This window comes from Artemia franciscana, unplaced genomic scaffold (assembly GCF_032884065.1).
Source record: "Artemia franciscana unplaced genomic scaffold, ASM3288406v1 Scaffold_923, whole genome shotgun sequence".
NCBI lineage: Eukaryota > Metazoa > Arthropoda > Branchiopoda > Anostraca > Artemiidae > Artemia > Artemia franciscana.
The window spans coordinates 72,375-97,667 of record NW_027069057.1 but is presented as its reverse complement, the minus strand read 5'-3'; the positions used below and the strand labels follow the sequence as shown (position 1 = coordinate 97,667).

The 25,293-nt window shown below is 36.1% G+C and overlaps 1 protein-coding gene across 1 annotated transcript in view; it reads right to left on the bottom strand.

The window, feature by feature from the left end:
• Positions 1-20,026, bottom strand: part of LOC136043748 (NBAS subunit of NRZ tethering complex-like) — a gene marked incomplete at its 3' end in the record, with an annotated part of 153,175 nt that extends 133,149 nt beyond the window's left edge. Inside the window, 2 exon segments of the mRNA XM_065728669.1 lie at positions 796-898; positions 19,903-20,026. Coding sequence (XP_065584741.1) covers positions 796-858 — 63 coding nt within the window.
• Positions 20,027-25,293: the final 5,267 nt, after the last annotated feature.

Sequence of the window (25,293 nt, the reverse complement as noted above, 5' to 3'; positions counted from 1 at the left end):
CCCTCCCAAATGAAATCATAAGATTTAAGAGTTATTTTCATAGTTCTCTTCCAGCCCTGCATAAGGCTATTTTGTTCTTAAATGCTATTTAGTAATGCCATTATTGCAGATCAGTCTCTACACCTGCTTTGGACATAAGTTCACACAGGTCCAACTTGCAGTTGAGAGTGGAGAGAGATTAGGAGAAATTTTTTAAAGAAGGGGTAAATTGTTACATTGAAAACACAATTTTTTAGTCTTAATTTTTCAGCTTTTGGGGAAACTCTTACAACCAACATATGCCTACCTACTCTTAGTTTACCTCTACATATCCATACAAAACTGGCAGGATTTTTGTTTCAGAATGGTCAAATGATGCCAGCACAGAAAAAATAAAATATTACATTAAAAATGCCCCGTCTTGGTACTTAAAAGAACTCCCTCCCAATAAAATCGTCTACCCTCCCCCCTCTTGAATAGGTTGTGAAGGAACTCACTGGCTAAAGTCATGACTTCGGAAAACGTCTTGAAAATTCTATGTAGTAGCCATACTATGATCCCAGCAACTTCTCTTCACAACTGGGAAAATCCCCCTAATTTTTTATCCTTTTTCTCTATCATACGGTCCTACTTTGTGGCAATTAGTTATTTTGCTTTTCTACATTCTATTAACATATTTTGGCTACCACCAACTGGGTTGTACCGCTCTATTCTGTTGCAAAGTAAAATGAAGCCCTCTTCGTATTCTAAATCATAGATCAGTTATAAAGTCTGCAATAAATGAAGAGGTTATACTTAATCAGAAAAATATCTTACCTTTGATTTAACAAGACACCATTCCCCGTACTGTAAAACCTGGTATAGGATTCTTTTTTCCATTTTTATTTCGAATATTGCAACAGAAAACTCAATAATCTGCCTGAAAACAAAAATTTGTAAGAAAACCAGGGTTTGGAAAAAAAAGTTCCAAAGGAGTGTTTACACTGTAGTAACAACAGGAGCCGAAGAAGTATTGAAACCCTTCGAGGTACTAAGAAAACACTCCAAATATTAAGGCAAATATTGTGTTGCCAGCCAATTGAGTGCTTCTAAAGCCAATCTTATTGGGTCAGTTTTTGTTGTTGTTGTTTTTTTTTTTAGCATAGAAGCACTTTGATTGTGTCCTTTTTTCTTCTTTCTTTTATGCTTCCTGTTTCAAGTCACTGTGAGTAAGTAGTAAGGATCCTACTGGTATAGGATTCTTTTTTCCATTTGTATTTGGAATATTGCAACAGAAAACTCCAGTCTCCCAGTCTTATTGGGTCAGTTTATAAAAGCCACAGACTCTGTGGCTTTTATGAAAAGCGTGGACTGGACCTCAGCAAGATTGACGGATGTAATATTATATTTTTTCAGATGTGCATAGTTGTTACCTGGGGTCAAAGTATTCACATGCCCTTGACCCAGATCCCACAACATGAGAGCTGGAGTGGAGGAATGTAGTCTGCATGACAGATGACTATCTGAAGTTGTTTCACCAAGCTTGTGTTCTTTAGCCATGTGCCATACTTTCAAGTGGAATACTCTGTTTAAGCTGACAAGCTAGCAGTCAGCAGTTTCATATTCAAGTTAAACTAAAATCTAGAAGTGCTTAAGCTTTTCAAAAATTCCCAGGCTCCATTACCAAAAATATTTCTTATAATCTGAAGTAGAAAACTTTATAGCTCTAATAACTTGGCCTTTTTCCATGCTTTTAGAAGCGTACCATTTACTTTTACAAGCCATTTTTATTTTATTATACTGGTTTGTCAGAAATTAAAATAAAAATCATATAAAAAAGAAGACAGCAGATATTGTTAGGGATGCATAAATAAAACCTAAAACAAACAAAAAATAAAACGAAAAATTAAATTAAAATTAAAACAAGCGGAAATTACCACAAAAGACTCTCAAAAGGCAAGAGTATTACTGACACTTTACTAAAAGAAAAAAAGAAAAAAAAAAGAAATACACCCAAGCAGTACCTCTTTCAGTATTATGACACTGACAACAATAATTGCTCGAGTTTCAGAAATTTATATCATTATATTTTAAATAATAAATCTAATTTCATTATTAATTTCTACTACTTAAATACTTTGCTTTCAAATGTGTAGAAAGCGAACTGTACAATCATTCATTGATTTTTCAACTCAAAATATCCCTTCAACAAATAAAAAAGATTCCTTCAGAAATTACGATGTTCACATTATAAATATTATTCAGGCATCAATGCATTATTGGACATCAAAGTTCACTTCTATGTTTTGTTCACATTCTACCCCTATTGATGTAACTTCTTGGGAAAGACACTTCTCTTCATTTTTCTCTGATAGCCTGTCACCATTGGACACAACTTTTTGAGAGATTCTCCATCACCATTTTTCTTGACTATACTGGCATAAGTAGAATCTTGTTATCAGGAACTTCACGTAAGGAGGGGGGGGAGAATGAACCCCAGAATGTTTTTGGTAACCCGGTAAAAAAAAGAAGTCGGTAAAATCGTAACGATTTTTCCGATACCGCTAAAATTCTTTGTTTGGTTAAAAAAAAACAACGAAAATACTGACATGTCATTTACAGAAATTCCGAACCTGGTCAATAAACGCAGCAGTTTTACCGACTCCTGCCGTGATTTAACAGATGGTGTCATAAATTTCCGTTTGGTTAAATAAACAGCATTAAAATAGTGACATGATATGTACCTAAATCTAATTTTCGGTTGGTAAATACAGCAGTTTTGCCAAGTCATGCAGTTCCAGTTCCAAAATTTTGTATACAGGGTATATGAACTACCAATTAGTCCTTTCACCCCTTTGACTTTCCAAAAAGTATCATCAATTATTCAAAAACCCATCGACTTCCTCTGTAACCAAATCATCTTATCAGTTAAAAACCAATCATCCAAAATAAAATTCTTAATTCTATTGATGGTTGTAGGAAGTATGGGTACTTGAGTTACCTATTACCAGCAATTAAAGACCTATAGGCCGGCCAGTAACAATACGGTTCTTCAAACTCACTCCCGCTGTCTTCAACACTCTCCAGAACAATTGATGAATAACCTTCTTTTTTTTATTTTTTCATAGTGACGTAATAATCACTAATCAAGCCGTCTCTTCTTTAAAATATCAATACATGCCTTAAAAATCTTTCTATCAAAGTGCCAAGGTAGGTTAGAATTCAGGATTGCATTCAGGGAAATAGCCTTCACAGTCAGTGGCAGACAATCAAATAAGACATGCTGGATAGTTTCACCAGTTGAGAAGCAAAGCTGGCATAGAGGCAAGTGATGTAGCTTTCCATTAAATAACATACTACTGAGAAGAAGGCCTCCTGATTTCAGACGGTAATATAGCACTGTGTGTAATCTAGTATGAAAAGGAGATAAAATCAATTTACTGTGATTAACATTAGATCTTTGTCTAATAATATCACGTGAATTGAGGTCAGAGGGAGGATTTGGGTTTAACAAAGAAGCCTTGGCTGCCAGTAAATCAGCAGTATCATTTTGTTTGACGCCTTTATGGCTTGGAACATATTGGAAATAAATCTTGTTGTCTTTAGCCTGAAGGTTCAGAAGCTGTCTTCTAATCTTGAATATGTCCTTATAATTGGCAATTGTATTAATTTTTTTAGCAACAGTATTGCCAATTTGGAGGCAGGAAGGCAAAGAATATTCTCATCTACGATGCTATAATTTCTGAAAACATCTAGGGTAAGGCGAATGGCATATAATTCAACTGACAAAATGGAAGATCCCAAAGGAAGGGGTGAAAAAAGATTAAGGTCTACTGATAGAATACATACTCCTGCTCCAGCTCTCTCACCCTGGACATCCATCTGGGCAATCATGAGATCCATTTGAATAGATTTTCCTGTGATTACAGTACAACTTCAAAATCTGTTCAGCCAGAGTAGTCTGGATCTCATGATAGGGAATTTGGTTTTTATTTATGGGAATAAGTTGTGCTTGACAAATAGGTGGACTCATGTCCCAAGGCAGAGAGTCAGTAAAGGGGTATGCATAGGGGGAATACTGACTCCAATTTGGGACCTCCAGTTGAAACTGATTCCAAGATGAATGGCCATTGGTGCAAGCTGCCTTCAAAGCGAAGGTATGATTATACACAACATGCTTGCTTCCATAAGCTTGAATTCGTGGAAAGTATTTCTTCCCTTGACTCGATGCTCTTTCACCTATAGAAACCAAACCAGACAGTTGTTTTAATTTAGATAGAGGAGCATGCCTGTACAAACCCAGAACGATTCGAATAGCTGAATTTTAGTTAAGATTTCAGGGCTTTAAATGCAGCTGAGGAACGAATTGAGAAGAACTGAATACCATTTTCCAGAATAGAACAGATATATAATTTATAAAAATCCAAAATAGCTTTATGGTGGCATCTTCATTTACTTCCAGCAAGTCTCCTTAGAACACCAAGTCTCCTAATGATCATGGATTTCAAAAATTATATGCTACTAGCTGTTGGGGTGGCGCTTCGCGCCAAAACAACACCTAGTTGGTGAGGGCGCTTCGCGCCCCCAAGCCCCCCGCGCGCGTAGGTCGTTACGCGCCATATTAGTTACGCGCCATTGTAGTTGTGTTCCTGTGTACCACCTATGAATATAGTTAGATTTATATATGTGTTTTGAACTACGTAAAACTTGCGAATATACAACATTCTTGGCTTTCCCATTGTCTGTGCATATACAAAGCCTTATGTACTTATAATGACGTCATATGCAAACGCTCTTTTTACAAACAAACAAACATGCATACACACAACTCGTTTTTATATAGATAGATAGATAGATAGATAGATACAATACACATTAACTGCGTAAAACTTGCGAATATACAACATTCTTCGCTGTCCAATTGTCGCTGTATATAAATAGATTGTCAGGTTTACCGACCCTCGAACATGCAACGTACAATTGTCCATGGGAAAAACAATCAGTATTAAGATCTATACCACATTTTTCTAATGATTGACCTTAAGCTTTGTTGATGGTGATTGCAAATGCTAATCGAATGTGCCCTTGAGCTTTGTTGATGGTGATTGCTAATTGAACATTCCCTGTGCCCCCCGGTGTCCCCGTTGTAGTTGTGTCCCTGTGTCCCGGTCGTCATTTATATTCCCTGTGTCCCGGTCGTTATTTGTGTCCCGGTGTCCCAGTCTGTAATTTCTCTTTGAGTGTCCCGTTCGTCATTTATATTCCCTATTTCCCGGTAGTCCTTTGTGTCCCGGTCTGTAATTTCGTCAGTCGACAAATATGACGTCAGTCGACCAAAAACTTCATGACGGAATAATGCTCAATCCTCATAATGACGTCAGTCGACAAACATGACATCAGTCGACACACAAACATGACGTCAGTCAACAGACATACAACTTATTTTTATATATATAGATATAGATATAGTTTCTGTTTCAGTTTTTCTTTTTTTAGTTTTGCAGCTTTTTTAGTTTTTTTATCTTTTTTCTTTTTTGTTTTTTACCTTTTTATGGCACTTTGTGTCCCGGTCTGTAATTTCGTCAGTCGACAAATATGACGTCAGTCGACCAAAAACTTCATGACAGAATAATGCTCAATCCTCATAATGACGTCAGTCGACAAACATGACATCAGTCGACACACAAACATGACGTCAGTCAACAGACATACAACTTATTTTTATATATATAGATATAATTTCTGTTTCAGTTTTTCTTTTTTTAGTTTTGCAGCTTTTTTAGTTTTTTATCTTTTTTCTTTTTAGTTTTTTACCTTTTTATGGCACTTGGTATTAACCAAGTGACATATAGCAATCGCAAATTCTGTCGGTCTGTCGGTCAATGTTCATTCTAACATTGACAGTTGGAAAAATCTTCACGTGCCAAGCATGCTAAAGCTCAACAATTTATAATAAAACTCAAATTTTAAGTATCTGTTTTAAGGTTTTCGAATTACTTTAATCTATTGTCAAAATATTTTGAAATATTTATGCAATTCCCAGTTTTTACATTTTTAGTTTCAGTTTTCTTTTTCTTCTTTATTTTTCAGACGTAAATACATATCGCCGAACCTTTGTTTTTTTTTAAGTAAAATCTGGTAGGCATTGATAACCTTATCCAAGTCAAAATCCCAAACCCAATCATCATCGCTATCATTTTCAGTTTTGATACGTTTTGACTCTCGCTGTCCAGGTTGATCTTCTTCTAATTGCGCGGTTTTGCGTTCTTTAGCCGCAAGCCTTTTGGCATTAACTCTCTGAGCAGCTTCCTCGGCTGTTTCTTCTGTTGTAGGATTTGGTAACATTCTATCTTTTTCAATGTTTTTCAATTCGTCAGTGTTCATTCTAACATTGACTGTTAGAAAAAATTTTACGTGCCAAGCATGCTAACACTCAACAATTTATAATAAACCCCAACATTATAAATATCTGTTATAAGATTTTCGAATTAATTTAATCTATTGTCAAAATATATAGAAATATTTATGCAATTCTCAGTTTCTACATTTTTAGTTTCAGTTTAGTTTCATTTTTATATATAGATAAAATATAATCTGGCGTAACGGACAGACAACTTATTTTTATAGAGATAGATAGATAACATTTTAGAATCTATCCATAGGCCAGGTAGTGATTACTACATGGTTGCTATTACCAACAGGTGCAGCTATTACATCTATATATATAAAAATAAGTTGTCTGTCTGTGTGTCTGTCTGTGGATCAGGTGACGTCATGTTTCTGTGTTGACTAACGTCATGTCCGAAGATATACTCCATCGAAAACAGTTAGAGACGTCAGATATGACTTTTGATTTTACATCAGAAATTTATAACTACACTTTAGTTGTTATAGAAGATTTGTGCGTACGTATGGCAAACAAACCTCTTCAGGATTTGGGAATGCCTTCACCTAACCGTATCGCTGCTGTTTCGACATGTGTGGAATTGGATCGTGAACAAAGTTTCAGTACGAGTGATCTATTGTCGTATGTACAAAATAACATTTCCAAGTTAACGTCGGAACAAAAAGACATTTATGATACGATAATGCATTGTGTCGATAACAACGTTGGAGAAATTTTCTTTTTGGATGCGCCAGGAGGTACTGGTAAAACGTTTGTGATAAAACTGATTCTGGCATCAATTCGATCAAAAAATGATATAGCGTTGGCAATTGCGTCGTCCGGAATAGCCGCAACATTGCTGCCTGGTGGAAGAACTGCTCATTCCGCTTTGAAATTGCCTCTGAACTTGCATTCTACAGAAACTCCCACGTGCAATATTTCCAAATCATCTGGGATGGGTAAAGTATTGCAGCAATGCAAACTTATTATTTGGGATGAGTGCACAATGGCACACAAAAAATCGCTCGAGGCTCTGGATCAATGCTTGAAAGATTTGCGAGGGAAGTCGAAACCCTTTGGCAGCACATTAATATTGCTTGCGGGAGATTTCAGGCAAACATTACCTATAATACCTAGATCAACTCCTGCAGACGAAATGAATGCTTGCCTGAAAAATTCTAATTTATGGGCACACGTAAAAACATTAAAATTAACTACAAATATGCGTGTCCGATTGCAAAACGATGACTCTGGTCAAACATTTTCAGATCAATTGCTGGTAATGGGAAACGAAAAGCTCCCAGTAGACTCAATTTCAGGACGTATACAACTACCTGCTGATTTCTGTAATTTAGCGACGTCCAAAAATGAATTGATTGAAAAAGTATTTCCGAATATTCTAAAAAATTATAAAAATAATAAATGGCTAAGTGAAAGAGCGATTCTCACGTCCACGAAATCAACAATATTTTTTTAATACTTTTAAGAAATATAAACCCACCAAAGCTTTGCAATGGCACTCGACTTGCCGTAAAAAAAAACAATGGAAAACCTAATAGAGGCCACAATCTTGACAGGGCCTTTTGAGGGTGAGGCTGTTCTTATTCCTCGCATTCCCATGATTCCAACGGATCTGCCTTTTCAATTTAAAAGATTGCAATTCCCAATTCGATTAGCATTTGCAATCACCATTAACAAAGCTCAAGGTCAATCATTAGAAAAATGTGGTATAGATCTTAATACTGATTGTTTTTCCCATGGACAATTGTACGTTGCATGTTCGAGGGTCGGTAAACCTGACAATCTATTTATATGCAGCGACAATTGGACAGCGAAGAATGTTGTATATTCGCAAGTTTTACGCAGTTAATTTGTATTTTGGAACCAAATGAAGCGGTTAATTATCCATCTGAATTTTTAAATTCCATAGATCCTTCAGGGTTTCCACCACACGTGCTACAACTAAAAATAGGCGTACCAATAATACTTTTAAGAAATATCATCCCACCAAAGCTTTGCAATGGCACTTGACTTGCCGTAAAAAAACAATGGAAACGTAATAACATTTGCAACCACCATCAACAAAGCTCAAGGGCAATCACTAGAAAAATGCGGTATAGATCTTAATACAGATTGCTTTACCAATGTACAATTGTATGTTGCATCTTTGAGGGTCGGTAAACCTGACAATCTATTTATACGCACAGACAATGGGACAGCGAAGACTGTTGTATATTTACAAGTTTTACGTAGTTAATTTGTATTGTATCTATCTATCTATCTATCTATATAAAAACGAGTTGTGTGTATGCATGTTTGTTTGTTTGTAAAAAGAGCGTTTGCATATGACGTCATTATTAGTACATACGGCTTTGTATATGGACAGACAATGGGAAAGCCAAGAATGTTGTATATTCGCAACTTTTACGTAGTTTGAAACACGTAAATAAATCTATCTATATTCACAGGTGGGACACAGGGACACAACTACAATGGCGCGTAACTAATATGGCGCGTAACGACTTACGCGCGCGCGGGGGCTTGGGGGGCGCGAAGCGCCCCACCAACTAGGTGTTGGTTATAAGAACAGCTAGTTCTTAATAAGAAATTCAGGGTTACTGAGAATAACCAGATCGAGAGTGTTGGATACTTGACCTTCCTTAAAACGAGTTGGTTGTGACATTGTTTGACAGAGAAAATTATCAGAGAGGGACGACAAAAAAAAGGAAAATCTCTATTTTAATAAACAGATCCATCCATCCATTAGATTTCAGCAAGGTTAAAGTCCCCTAAAAGGACAAGATCATAGCTGGCAAAATTGGACATCAAACAAGATAAAGTGGCAGCCAAGTTAGATTCAGAGTCCAAAACACTGTCGAGTAGCCTACTGGGGCTCCTAAAACAACACCCAATTCAATTGAGATTGTTTATTTTTATCCAAACAGACTAAATTCCATCAGTAGTCAGATAAATAAATTGAACGAGACTAACCTTTAGTCCATCTCTTATACATAAGCACATTACTCTGTGGCAAAGTGGGGAAATCAGATTAGAAAAGAGTGGGTAACCACTGATTTTGATTTCATCAAGAAATAAGACTGACAAGGTGTTTTTTGCTGAAACTTCTGTAATTGCTGCAACAACCACTTTTTCTGATACCATACAAAACGAAAGTTTGGAAAGCTTATTAGGGAGGTTATCAAAATTGGAGCTAAGGAACCCCATTCCTTATGCGGTAGGAGTCTGAGAGGATGTAGGACTAGACTAAGCAGGAACCAAAGGACTGGTATGGTGGTTGGATACAGCACTACGAAATGACAAAAAAAAACTAGCAGGTGAGCAAGTTGTTGATGAAAGAAAAAAGAGAAATGTCAGCATCAGACAGGGAAATATTATTATGATAACTACTAGACAGCTGAGAGACAAAATTTGATGATGCGAGTCCACAAACATTTAAACCATTAACAGAAGTAGAAGGAAGCACAGGCATTAGTGGGTAAATGGAGCGGTAGGGGGAATTGCTCCAACTAGCAAGTTTTTATTAATGATGGCACCCTTACGAATTTTTCAAATCGCCTCTCCATTAGATTTTTTGCGTTTCAACTCCTCAACTAGAGCTCTGTGCTTTATTTGATCTTCCTTTGGACTATCACCATAGAAACTGAGTGATTCTTTTGTTTTAAAGGATTTCTGTATTAGTTGCTTTCTAAACTCATTTGATGGTACGGAAAAAAGTGGAGAAAGGGGGCAGCTATCAGACAGTGATGGCTATTTCAAAGTATTTTTACTTTAGCTGGGGGGTGGGCGCCACCCCCCTCCACAAGTATGAAAGAGATAATGATACGGGAAAACAACATCATCAGTGTGGGTGGGGATTCTATGAGCAACAATATTCAGAGGTCTTTCGAAATGATGGCACTCTGGACATGCCATCTAATGAACATCAATTTCAGTAGCAGAAATGTCATATTTAATGTCAGTTAAGAGAGTGTTTGGGTCAACTGACTAGTAGGAGCAACTCCATCTTGAAATCTTCCAAAACAAGTAAGTGATTGCATCATCTTGCTTAATAATTTATATTCTCCAGGGGATAGGTCCAAACAATCACCATAAATCCACTCCTCACAAATGTCAGACTCTATGGCAGAAGACCCCCCCCCCCATCCGATTCTGTAGAACAGGCAGCCCGCCTATCATGACCTTTAACTCAGCTTATGTGTTTTTGCTTGGCCTTGCTGGACATTATATGCTCAACTAAATCAGAAAATAAAACTAAACAAGTTTAGGCTATCTGCTAGACTACTACCTAAAAAAATATCTTCTAGAATCTACAAAAATCCACCAAAAAATACTTCTCCAGAACAACTTCTCAATCTGTCACTAAATCAGAAACTTGGAACTAAGGCAAATACTTCTTAAGAGATAAGGCAGGCGCTTGGATCACTACCTTTACAGAATGAAACAGAGAAGATTTAAAAATTAGAATGTTGAACTGTAAGTAGGAACAGGACTTCAGGTGCTATTATGGAATTTTTTTTTTTTTTTGGTTTTACTATGTCAGAATGTCAAGTAAGTATTTGGATTAACAACACTTCTAGACTACAAAGGTCTGTGCATCAGCCTTGCGGTGTGTTGCTACAGCAAGGTTTGACCTCTGGGTCATGAATTACCAGGCTAAGGTCAAAGTCTCTGCACCACTTCAGGACTTCAGAACGTAAATGAATCTAGTCGGTTAATTTCAAACTCTGGAAGTATTTTCCCTGTGTTCTTACCTGGTCCTATAGCAGTTATATCTCTAAATGTTACAAAAAATTTTAGTGGATTCCCCCTAGAATACTCCTAGAAAATGCCCCCCAGATAATTCCCATCCACAATCCCCTGGATAATTGCAGATGTTCATTAGAGGGGAAATCGAAATTTATCTATTGATTTTAAAGTGTATGTACCAATACTTGTAAATTGGTAGGTAGCTTCCCACTTTTTCAGTTTTCTGCTTGAGAATCCAAATATTGGACTGTAAGTAAAATTTTGAACAAGATTTGATTATTTAGTCAAAATTTTCAATGAACAGTGGGTTTTGTTGCATAAGTTCTTAATAATCAAGGAATATTTAAGTGAATGTTGAATTAAATAAAAACAAACTATGAGTATGTAGATTTTCAAAAAGATGACAAAGCAATATCTCAAGAACAGCATACATTATTAAAACAGACCTTTAAGGGTAAATTGTGGTGGATTTTGAACTAGCCAAGAGGTATAGGGTCTAATATTAATACTAACACTACAGGTACTGTAACTAATTATGCATAATTTTTGAGATATTCTCTTTTAACACTGTGCATGCACATAGTGTCTTCTGAATAAGTTCAAATCTCCCCTAAATATAGCAAACGTAGTAGTAGTAGTGGTGGCAGTAGCAGTGGTAGTAGTAGTAAGATACAAATATTGGCTTTTTGGTCATTAATCATCTCCCTCATCATTTCTTGAAAGTTCTAAATTAATAAACTCAAGTCATTCCTGAGTTACACCCTTTTACACATAACATGTTTTGATTAAGTTCAACACTCCACTGAACATTCTTTGAAAGGCTCACCTGAGTGCCCTTTGTCTTTTTGGAAAGGAAAGGTCAAGCATGCAAGCCTAAAAAACAATGTTGTGTGGCGGATGTGAAAGGTGGCTATGCATTTCATGTATTGAAATGACAGAGTCCAGGTACAACCTTATAAACAAATTAAGTGCTGGATCATCATTCTCCTTGTATTGCCCCCTTTGTTTAGCCGACCCCACAAGAAAAAGTGCTACCACTGAGGATGTAAACACGATTGTGAAAGAGCAAATTGATTGCCTAAAAACTGAACTGCTTGCAGAAATGATTATAATGGTTGATTCAGTTGCTGAAAGAGTTGCAGAAATTGAAACAGAACTGTTAAAAAAGTGCAACAAAGCTGACATGGAAACACAAGTCAAATACCTTATTGTAGAAGAACTAAAAGTGTTGAAGGAAATCCTAACAAAAAATTCCATGCTGAGCTCGCAGCCATTACTAAAGCTCAAAAACGGAAGCCCGCGAAGAAGTGAGAGACAAAATAAGAAGAGACCATAATAGGCAGCACCAAAGGCTAAATATCATAGCTCATGGAATTCCTCAGCTAGAACAGGGTACAAGCCAGGAGAAGGAACAGGCTGATATAAAGTTCATCAGCGAGCACCTAAAAACCTCCTATAAACTTTTAGAATTTCTTCTCACAAATGTAAAGCGCTTGATACCTAAAAATAACCAGATCGTTGCTGGACAACAGGAACAAAGAATAGCGCCAGTGATATTTACCATCCCCAACATGATGATAAAAAAGGAAATCACTAGAACCTCCTTTTTGAAAAAGGAGACGATTCAGTACCAAAGTGATATAAGCAGGGAGGACAGAGAGAGGTGAGCAAAGCTTGTGAAAGAATTAAAGGACCAGCTGCAGAATGCTGAAAAAGACCTTTTTATCTGTAAGGGTTGCATTGTCCCAAAAAAAACAGCAGTGAGTGGGCTTGGGAACTTTCCCTTAGCCACTAGTGTAAATAGATCTGATAGTTCAAAATATTTAGACTTTAGTGACAATAGATGTACATATTTGGAAAGGGATACAGTATCCACAAGTTATGAAGATGCCCAAACAGCTAGTGAAATAAGTGATAGTAGTCCAAGTGATCTAGTACAAAACATTAAAAGTCATTACTCTAAGTTTCTCCAAGTGCTGAGCACAAACATAGACTCCTTGCCAAATAAACTAACTGAGTTATGGATCTTAGCAGCAAAAAATGATTATGATGTGATTAGTGTAGCTGAAATTAAGCCGAATAATACAAATAACCCTTTGTACAATGCCCATTGCCCATGTTGGAATTGTGGGATATTTCCTATTTAAAAATTTACAAGATGACCCAAGAAGAGGAATTGCAGTCTATGTGAAGGCAACCTTATCGGTAAGCAGATTCTCTCTTAATAAAGTTTTGGATTAAGTTGAATATTTAGCTATAGAGATTGTGCTACCCCAAGCAAGTCTAGTTTTAGCCACTTTTTACTGGAGCCCAAGTTGCCCAAACCTGATAGAGTCTGAACTGGCACTTTGTAAAGCCCTGCAGTTGCTACAAGATAAGAAGCCAAAGAACCTTTAAATAATTAGAGATTTTAACCTTCCTCAAGTCAGCTGGGTTGACGGCTTAGGGTATTCTCCCCAGTATCGTGAGGGTCATGCTACGAACTCTGCTTTCCTTACATACATAGCAGAAAATACGCTATATCAATCTATTGAATCACCAACAAGGTTCAGAGATGGACAAATACCCTCGCTACTTGACCTGGTAATCACAGACAACCCAGATCAAATTCTAAGTAATGATCATTTACCACCGATTGGTGCAAGTGATCATGTATGGCTCTTAACAACTCTCCAACTGTCACCACCCTCTTCCAACCATAATTGCAGAAGATATATCGATTACGAGAAAATCCGCAAGGAACTAAGGAGAATGCAAAATGGCAACTGGGAAGCACTGTTTGAGCACTAGTCAAGCAATGGCAGGTGAATCTCTTCAAGGAAATAATGCTAAAGCACGAGGAGACATGTACCACTGTCTCATATATCAAAAGACCACGCACCCTACCTTACTTGAAAAGGTCCATAAAACGGAAAATGAACAGAAAGAACAGGTACTGGGCAAAATACAGGCGAACTAATTCTCGAGAACAATATGATAAATTCAAAAAAGCAAGGAATAGACTGAGAAACATTACACAATCTATATATATAAAAATAAGTTGTCTGTCTGTCTGTCGAGTGACGTTATTGTCCGCATATGACGTCTGAATTATTTCATCATATACCAATTCAAAAACGAATGTATTCAAGCCGAAGTAGCTCAGTTGGTAAAGCGTTATGTTCCAGGTTCTAGGTCCGAGAGGTTCCAGGTTCGAACCTTGGCTTTAGCATTAATACAAAGGAAGAAAAAAACTAAAAAAGGTAAAAACTACACAAAAAAAAACTTAAAAAAGGTAAAAAACTAAAAACTAAAAAAGAAAAAAAACTAAAACAAAACTAAAAAAAAGTTAAAAACTACGGAAATAACTAGAAAGAAAAAAAACAAAAACTAATAAAAAAACTAAAAAAAAACTAAAAACTGAAAAAGAAAAAAACTAAAAAAAGGAAAAAAACTGAAAAATAAAGGAGAAAAAGAAAACTAAAAAATAATAAAAATAAAAATAAAACTAAAAAAGGTAAATGTATTCAAGCCGAAGTAGCTGAGTTGGTAAAGCGTTATGTTCCAGGTTCTAGGTCCGAGAGGTTCCAAGTTCAAACCTTGGCTTTAGCATTAATACAAAAGAGAAAAAAGAAACTAAAAAAGGTAAAAACTACAAAAAAAACTAAAAAAGAAAAAAAAACTAAAAATAACTAAAAAAAAGGTAAAAAGAAAAAAAACTAAAAAAACTAAAAACTGAAAAAGAAAAAAAAACTAAAAAAGGAAAAAAACTGAAAAATAAAGGAGAAAAAGAAAACTAAAAAGAAAAAAGAAAAAAAAACTAAAAAATCTAAAAAAGGTAAAAACCAAAAAAAAAACTAAAAAGAAAACAAGGAAAAAACAAAAAATTAATTTCATCATAGACCGGGACACAGGGAATATAAAAGACGACCGGGACACTCAAAGAGAAATTATAGACTGGGACACCTGGACACAAATGACGACTGGGACGTGTGTGTCGACTGACGTCATGTTTGTGTGTCGACTGACGTCATGTTTGTTGACTTTAAATGACGACTGGGACACAGGGACACAACTACAACGGGAACGCCGGGGGGCACAGGGGGGATATATAAATGACGATGGGGACACAGGGAATGTTTGATTAGCAATCACCATCAACAAAGCTCAAGGGCAATCCCTAGAATAATGAGGTATAGATCTGAATACAGATTGTTTTTCCCATCGACAATTATATGTTGCATGTTCAAGAGTCGGTAAACCTGACAATCTTTTTATATGTACAGACAATGGGACAGGAAAGAATGTTGTATATTTGCAAGTTTTATGTAGTTAAAAACATATCTATATATATAAAAATAAGTTGTCTGTCTGTCTGTCTATCTGTCGAGTGACGTCATGTCATCATGTCGTCATGAAGTTAGTTGTCGTCATGTTTGTTATGACGATGACGTCATTAAAAGTATTTAAGAAGATTGACAAGGAGTGGAGCAATAAGGAATGGGGGCTGGAATGGGACACCTTGGAGTCCCAGACCAGAGCATAAACCCTAGTCAATAAAACCAACTTAATATTCAAAATAATTCCAAATCGATCAACATGGCAATTTTTGAAGAAATGCTGAATAATGCTACAGGATGGAAAATCCTTCAATTGCTCGAAGTTGCAATTTAAGGTAATAACACATATTAAATGTACACAATAAACAAACTGCCTAACTTACAGCCCTTGCTCTAAGGGCTGTGGAGGTGTTAACATCCCCAAAGGTATAATTACTGAACCTGTATAAATATTGATTTCATGTTTCTACCAGGATCCATTTACCACTTATCTTGCTATTTGTAGGAGTTAGTCACTAGCAACAAGTGCCTGTATTTACAAATATGAACCAAAATAATGCAATTTGCATTATCAAAAAGCAATTATAATGCTTAGACAACTCAATTATAATAGATAATACAAATTATTTCTCAACTGTCACCTAAATCAAGATATAAAAATATAAAGATATAAAATAAGAATGTGAGAATTCTAGAATAAAACAAGTAGGAAATTTTTTAGGCAATGGACCAAACCAACAGTCTTAACTAAATTACTTAAGAAGTTTGTGCTTAGTCATTGTGGCATTGTGGACTAATCTGCTTGCTTGTGCTATGAAAGTTTCAAAGTAATGTATTCAGTCATTCCTGAATTACATCCTTTTGACAACTCATATACACATAATATGTTTTGATTCAGTTAAATGCTCCACTGAACAGTCTTTAAAGGCTCACCTGTGTGCCCTTTGTCTTTTTTGTAAACAATTATGCTAGTAAAGCATTGTAAGTAAGGGATTATGCTTGTGCTTATACTGCTCTTTTCTTCTAGGTGCTTGGGTTTTAAATAAATTATAAATCAAAGAATTGTACATGGTGTCAGAAGTTGTGGATATCAATAACCCATCAATCAACTGGAATGCTGAAAATCTCAATTCAGAACAGACAGTATTTGAAAGCCATGCAGTGCTCATGTGTGATGGCTCCCTTGCTGAAGTCTGAGAAATTAAAATCTGTGTACCTCCTAATCTTGGTTGGTGCAGAGGGCACAGAGATCTTCAGAACTTTTGAGCTTGCAAAAGCTGAAAAAGACAACATCAAGAAGTTCAGACTATGCAACCCACAAAAAGAATTAAGTATTCTCTTGCTATATATTTCAGAAGCAAGACCAGAAGGATGCTGAAAATACTGAAAAATACATAACAGAGCAAAACATCCTTGTAACCCTGCAGATACACTGGTGAAATGGTAAGAGACAACATAGTGTATGGAGTCAGAAATCCTAAATTACATGAAAAACTATTAGCCACTGGTGACAGCCTTACACTAGCCCAAGCTGTCACAATATGCAGAGCTCAAGAGTCAACCCAAGCACAGATCAAAACTTTTGAACAAAAAGAAATTAAACAAGAAGCGGATGCTATTGCACATAATAGATTCAGACCCTCTAGAAGAAGACAGAGTGCTGCTTCTGGTGTGGAAACTACTCACCCAAGCATGTATGCCCTGCAAAAGGAAAAATGTGTGCCAAGTGCAAAAAACAGAACAATTTTGCAAGAGTATGCAAAAGTAAATCTGCAAATGCTGTTGGAAATGAAGCCACAAATTTTCCATAATGTATCAATGATATGCACAACCAGGAAAAAACAAAGGTGTTCCTATATGCCATCAATAAGGACTCCAACAAAGATGATATTTTTGCTGAGATTTCTCTGTATGGACAGATCCACATTTAACTTCAAATTAGACACAGGTGCTCAGGTAAACATCCTGCCTTCACAATACCTGAAAAATATGTTGCCAAAGCTGCAGCTGCTCAAGCTCACCAACTACTGTGGGTTCACCATACCACATCTAGGAGTCTGCAACAACCCTTGTTGCTTTCAAAAATAAACCAGTGCAGGCAATTGCCTTCTATGTGGTTCAGTCAACCACCAAACCAATAATTTGTTTCAAGACAAATGAATCTGATCAAGCATGTCCTGAACATCAAATGGTCACCAGTAACCAAATATTGCAATGTGTTTAAGGGCATAGGAAAACTTGAAACAGAATGTGAAATATGCTTAAAGAACAACACAATGCCCATAGTACATCCAGCTAGAAAGACACCACTAGCTCTAAAGCAAATTTAAGGTTTCAAAAGAGGGGGTCCATTTCTTTCCAAGGCTAGCACTACCAATTTGTTGCCTCTTTCTATACTCTTTCTGAAAAGAGAATCAACATTGTTCTTAGGGATATAAATAGATAACTGTCAGTTAATAATACTTTATGGGGTTCTGCTATTACAATAATAGTTTAGGGGCTGATAAAATTATCATCCTTCTTGTCTTTACTCAAAATGGTTCAATTATGGTTTATGTAGGTGTTGAGTTGTCCTTTAATTAGTAAAAAAGGCTTTTTAAGGCCCACTAAATGTAACTTAGAAATGAACTAAGTTTTAATTATGAATCTGTTTTCTTTAAACAGACAGGAGGAACAAGTCTCCAAGCTTTGAAAAATTTAATCTCATTTTTGGGAAGAGCCTGAGAGTTCAATGTAAGTCAAAAATTTATAGCCTAAATTAGCTTCTAGTATAAATAAGTCACTTATAAAAAATGAACATCAATCTAAAAAGTAGGCAAAACATTCTTGTAGAAAAGAAAACAAGACAAATGCAGTTGTCTTCTTCAAATACAGTTGGGGTGCTTTACTACTTTTCCTTTCAGAGAAAAAATTGATAAATTTCTGCACAAGCTACTTTTTGCTATCTTAACAAGTGGTAAGGTTAGGAAAAAGAAAACTTTCAGTAATGAATCTGGGGACAAAAACACACTCTGCAAAGGTTTTACCAAGTTATTATGTTAACCCTCTTCTGATTTCTATATCTTAAAAATTTGCCTACTTGATAGGTCTATACTTATTGGAATTCAGACAAAATAACATTGTATTTTAATTTTCAATTTCTTTTTCTGTGGTTTTAATTTTAAAAATACAATTTCTATTACTTGAGTAGAATTTTAAGCAATATTTCTGTTTTTTCTTAATCAAATTTAATTGCAGGTTTTTGAAATCTTATTAATAGGGACTGAGCAAAGTTGTAAAGCTGAAAATAATTTTTTTGCATTTCATTTAAGCAGATGATCTATTTTGCAAAGGTTTCACCTTTATAAAACAGATATTTTTAAGGATTATCAGAAGTTAGTGCCCTCTAGAGGGAGGAGGAGTGGAAGTAGGTACTTCAAATTACCCTCCAATGACATGCTTGAGTTTGCAGATCCATCCCTGACAGTTTCATTTTCCTAACCTAACCACTTTCCAATATAGTGAAAATTATCTTGTCTAGAATTCTACTGGGTAAAATTCTAATTAATTGACTTCTTGCTATCTCAGAAAGGGTTTAGGTTAAGAAAATTAAACTTTCAGGATGAATCTACAGACTAAAGTATGTCCCAGGAAGGTATTTTGAAGTACCCACCTCTGCTCCTTCTCCCTCTAGAGGGCCCTGACCTTTAAAAATATGTGTCTTACAAAAGGGAAACCTTTCAAAATAGATCTTCTGCTTAAGTGAAGTACAACAAAATTGTTTTCAGCTTCATAACTTGGCTCAATTCCACTTTATAAGGTTTTAAATATATGCAAATATATTTCCTAAATTTTGAAAAAAAAACATTGATATGTCTAAAAATTCTACTCAAATAACAGGAATATGATTTTCAGAACTAAATCCAGAGAAAAAGCAACTAGGCCTAGTAACTGAAAATTAAGGTAAAATGTTGTTTTGTCAAAATTTCAATAGGTATAGACCTGTCATGTAGGCAAATTTCAGGGTCATTTAGAGGGAAAAGGAGTAGAGGTGGGTAATTTAAAATACCTTCCCGGGACATACTTTAGCATGTAGACCTGTCTCTGAAAGTTTCATTTTCCTAACCTAAACCCTTTCCGAGATAGCAAGAAGTCAATTAACTAGAATTTTACCTTCTACTGTATTGACAGTTATTTATATATGATATTTTCCACCCAAAAAAAGATAACTTATGCTAAAATACCATTAATAAGAAAATTTGATTGCGTTTACTGCCCAGTGACTTGCTTTCCATTGTAAATACACACATATATTAATTGAAATTATGGGAAATTAGTGGTGACAAATCTCATTACAAATTAAAGGTTTAATATTCTATTTTTCTTAAGTCTCCACCTTTCAGCGATATTTTAGGCCTAAAACTCATTTCTGAAGGTTTTGTTCAAATCAGCTAGTTATCAAAGTAGGAAAGAGTCAATTAAATAACACTTTACTCTGGCCTAAAAGCAAAGCTTAAGCCTCTAGGCTGATAGCCTAGTAATATCTTTCAAGAATTTCCATTAATTGAAAACGCATAACTTTTTTTTTTGATAAACTATTGCACTTTTTCTTCTAATCGAAGTTTGACGTTCTGTTGCTTTACAACTTCGACGTTTGACGTCGCCGTTCAGAGTTTTATTCAAACAAAATAAGCAAAACGGTAAACTTAACTCTCTTTACACGTCTTAACTCTCTTAGCCTTAGCCTTAACTCTCTTTACAAGCCATGGACCAATCATTTCTTTGTTTTGTGCTTATATTTTTCATGCTGAACAATATCTTCACCTTTTACTTAAACATAATGATTTCTTTATTGTATGTTAAGACTTCTAGCTTATGTTTGTTCATTTTATTTTCTAAATTCTATCCAGACCGATTCCAAAGTAAAATTCCAACGTCCTTCTAATCGAAGTTTGACGTTCTATTGCTTTTCGACGTCTGACGTCGCCGTTCAGAGTTTTATTCAAACAAAAACGAAAATAGAAAAAACAATAAACTTGCCAGCCATCAAAAACAGATTTTAAGTACAATGGCAATAAAATCGCAGCTATTATTGCTATTTTCTGATAGAGAATTGTTTACTTTATACGTTGTTTGATTTTGAAAATTGCCTGTCCAAAAAAACTAGTGATGAAATAGTGTATGGAGCTCAGTTCGTCATATTAAGAACGATAGTATTTTTTTAACGACGATTGGATGACACTTGAAAGAACGGCTTATAATTGCAACATAAATTCAAGATTTAGAGACGAACGGCTTATTAGTAAAACTGAGGATTGGATGTTGATCAAAAGCGAAAAAAAACTAAACAAAATTAGAACTCCGAGTCCTTCCATTAAGTTTATATAGATGGCAAAATATATTAGCTGCTAAGTCACCTGCGAAGCCACACATGCTCCTCCTCACCCCGAAGCTATTTAAAGCTTTATCCATCCAGTCATCTTGCTTCATCTACTGTTGTCAAAATTATATCTGGCTGAAGATAGATAGATAGATACAAGTTTATCAAACAGTTCGTGGTAACGAACTGTATGTAAGGAGCGACCTGGCTCAATTGCAACCAAAACTCTAAAAAACCGAATTTGTATAACAAGAGTTACATCAAAAGAATTGCATTTTCATGCTGATTTTAAATATATAAGTTTCATTAAGTTTAGATTTACCCATCAAAAGTTACGAGCCTGCAAAGATTTGCCTTATTTTAGAAAATAAGGGAAAACACCCCCTAAAAGTCAAAGAATATTAACGAAAATCACACCATCAGATTCAGCGTATCAGAGAACCCTATTGTAAAAGTTTCAAGCTCCTATCTACAAAAATGTGGAATTTTATATTTTTTTTGGCAGAAGGCAGATCACGGATGCATGTTTATTTGTTTTTTTTCCCCAGGGATGATCGTATCGACCCAGTGGTCCTAGAATCTTTCGAGAGGGCTCATTCTAACGGAAATGAAAAGTTCTAGTGCCCTTTTGCTGTGACCGAAAAAATTAGAGGGCACCTAGGCCCCCTCCCACGCTAATTATTTTCCCAAAGTCACCGGATCAAAATTCTGAGATAGCCATTCTATTCAACATAGTCGAAAAACCTTATAACTATGTCTTTGGGGACGACTTACTCCCCCATAGTCCCCTTGGGAGGGGCTACAAGTTACAAACTTTGAAAGAGCGAGGTATCGACGAGGGGTTAACTCCCTCATATACGCAATAAAACATACGAATATAGAAGTGTGTTACATAAGTTGATTCGTAAATTACGTATATTTTTTACTAATGAAAATGTTCGTAAAAAAATTAAAAGTTCTAGTTGCCTTTTTAAGTAATCAAAAAATTGGAGGGCAACTAGGCTTCCTCCCTCTCTCCTTATTTCTCAAAATCTTCGGATTAAAACTATGAGAAAGCCATTTAGCCAAAAAAAATTAACATGCAAATATCGTTTTAATTATTTATGTGTGGAGAGCCAAGATCAAAACATGCATTAATTCAAAAACGTCCAGAAATTAAATAAAAAAACAAGTTTTTTTAAATGAAAGTAGGAAACGACATCAAAACTTAAAACGAACTGAAATTAATCTGTATATGAAAGGGGATTTTCCTCCTCAACGGCCCGCTCTTTACGTTAAAGTATTTTACCGTTTTAAGAAGTAAAGTTAAGAGAAAGAGTCAAACTTTAGCGTAAAGAGTGGGCCGTTGAGGAGGAAAAGCCCCTTCCATATACAGATTAATTTCAGTTCGTTTTAATTTTCGATGTCGCTTCTTACTTTCATTTTAAAAAAACTTGTTTTTTTTATTTAATTTACAACAAGAATTAAACCATTTAAACAAACAGCGCAAATGCCTAATGGCATATTTAAGCGCGTGGTATATCACCAAAAAAAATAAAAAATAAACACAAACAAAAGAAAAAACCGTCATTACTTCGGCTTAAACTAATCTGCACTTCTTTCGGAAATCAAACTTCAACACTTACAACGGAAAATATTATGGGAGACTAGAAACATCATTTCTTAATTACTTCAGAAATTTATTTCTATCATTACAATTTCTCACAGCTATTAGGATTAAATTCGAAACTTTTGGACCAATATAACGCAAACTAAATCCCGATCGCACCGTTGGCCTAGTTTCAAAAGAGAAATTAGAACTATGAGATGTTGGGTAATTGTGGAATTGTGAATTTTTCGGGAATAATCTTGGGAAATTTAGAGAGAGAGAGATCGGTATATTTAAAAACTATCGTAGCATAGCTAAATTTAGTTTTTTTTTTTACAAAAATCATACATTTAAACAAAAATCACACACTACGGCTCAGCATTAAAAAATGATGTGAAGAAAGGCACAAATGAGTTGGCGTAACGATTCGTTCGTACTTTAGGGGGTAGAAGTTTATTTTGTAACCGAGTTCGGCTATTGGGAGGGGCTGTTTCGAGTAGTATTGATCGGTGGCTCTTATTGGCTAGGACGGATTTTCCAAATTGCTGAATAAGGTGTTCAAGCCGGACTTTAAGTGGAGATAAATTTAATTTAGCGAGGGCTTGATCATAAGGTATGTCACGGTTTCGGAGTATAATCCTTGTTGCTCTTTTCTGGACGCACTCTATGTCGCGTAATAGGTACGCTGTGCGGATAGCAGATGGACCCCACACCGGGCACGCGTACTCGAGCAACGGGTGAACATAACACATGTAGGCATGGAGAAGACTTTCAGTATCACACCCAAAACGCCTCATTTTTGTAAGTGTCTGAAGGCTTGCATTAGCCTTGTGGACGGTTAAATTAATATGGGCATTGAAACTACAGTCACTAGTGAAAGTTACTCCTAAGATTTTTATTTCGTTCACAATCGGGAAAGGGACTAGAGGCATATCTATATTCTGCTTCAGAGGGTTGAAACGAATTATCTTCGACTTGGCTACGTTAATGGTCAGGTCATGACTTGAGCATTCGGTTTTTAGCTGATCAAATAACTGGTCTGAAAACTGCTTTGTTATGATAGTGTTTTCGACCAGGTAAGCGAGCACTATGGACAGATCATCTACAAACTTGTAACGGTCGTCGTGATGATTAAGCAGGGGATTAATTACAGCCAGGAAAATTATTCCAGCTAATTTCGTGCCTTGTGGGGCCCCACAAGAAGTATCTGACCATGATGAATCCGAATCGTTTTCGTGGAGTGCAAAGACTTTTTGTTTTCGGCCAGTTAAGAAGTCAAGCACAAGGCCAAGGGTGTGTCGTTTGGCCCCCATTTCCTGGAGATTCATGCCTGCAGTCAGGTGGCGGATTAGGTCAAAGGCCTTTCGGAAATCCACTGCGCAGATATCGACGAAACAGCTACCTTTTTCAAGCCATTGGAGGACACATTCAAACATCCGTACTAGGTAGATTGTAGTACTACACTTGGGGAGTCCACCATACTGGAACTTATCAATATGCCATGAATTTGTTTCAGAAGAAACTTGAGTATAAAGGCCTCAGTTACTTTTGCCAAACAAGGTGTAAGTGAGAATGGGCAGAGATTGTGGCATGCAATAGGGGTGCGCTTTTTTGGAATAATTCTAATATAGGCCCTTTTCCACTGTGACGGGAAATAGCCAGAAGCAAAACACTCGTTAATGATGCTGGACAGTGGTAATGCTATGAAGGCTGCATATTCACGTAGCAGTTTGGCAGGTAATTCACCAGGGTATGAAGATGTATTCGGTTTGATCTTCCGTAATTCCGTGTAAACGTCAAACTCACTGACTATTATGTTATTCTCAGGCTAACATTTTTCAAGTAAGGTGGACTTTTCATGAGCCGTAATAGTTGGATAGGTAGTGCAGATCTTGGTGAAGAATTCACTCACTTCTTCTGCACTGATTAAGGACCCACCATCATTGCTGATCTTTACACTGCTGTCAAAAACTTGGCCGGCCACTTTTTTCACAGCGTTGTGCCACTTTTTAGGGTCTGAAGTAAGTAATTGGGAGGGCATGGTTTCACGACCATAGCGAGCTTTGGCTTTCTTTACCAAAGAGACTATTTGATTTCGCAATTTTTTGCTGTTGATAATAGCACCACGGGAATAGAGGCGATACCTCTCTTTTATTAGTGATTTAATAGCTGGAGATATCCATGGTTTGTCGTATTCACTAACAACAAATGATTTTGTTGTAAAGATCTTTAGGTATTGACTGTATAACGTGGCATTGAAATCGGATACCTTAGTTTCCAAGAGCCCGGTATTTTACACTTCGGGGAAGTCGTATGTGCCAATCCATCGACCGTATTCACAGATGGCCGACTCCGTACAAGGACGAACAGTGACACGGGATAGTTTGGGCTTTGGTAAAGACTCTCTTGCTTTCCAAAGAATTGCGTTCTGGTCTGACCTGCCAACGGGACCAAGAGAAAGGGGAGGGGAGTAAAAATCATAACAATTTGTGAGTATAAGGTCCAATATGCCCCCCAAAAAGTGGGTGGGTATATGTACTACTTGTTTCAAAGACAAATAAGATGATAACCAACTCTTCTTGGTTTGGTTAAAGTCTCCTCCTATAATAAAAGCAGGGCTATTGTATATACTTCTCAGGTGATCAATAGTCGTTTGGAGGTGGAAAACCAAGTCACCCCGGTTTCTGGCACTTTCCGGGTAATATACTGAAGCGACTATAATACAAGAAAAGCGACGGGGCAGAGATTTAGGTTTTCAAATAGCCCAGATTACTTCATGAGCTGGATCAAATAATTCCGGTAATAATTTGCAAGGGATGTCTTTCCGTATGTACAAGGCAACACCTCCACCTAGTCTATGCTCACGGAAAGACAGATTTTCATCCAAAATAATTCCAAGATATTTAAATTTCTCAAC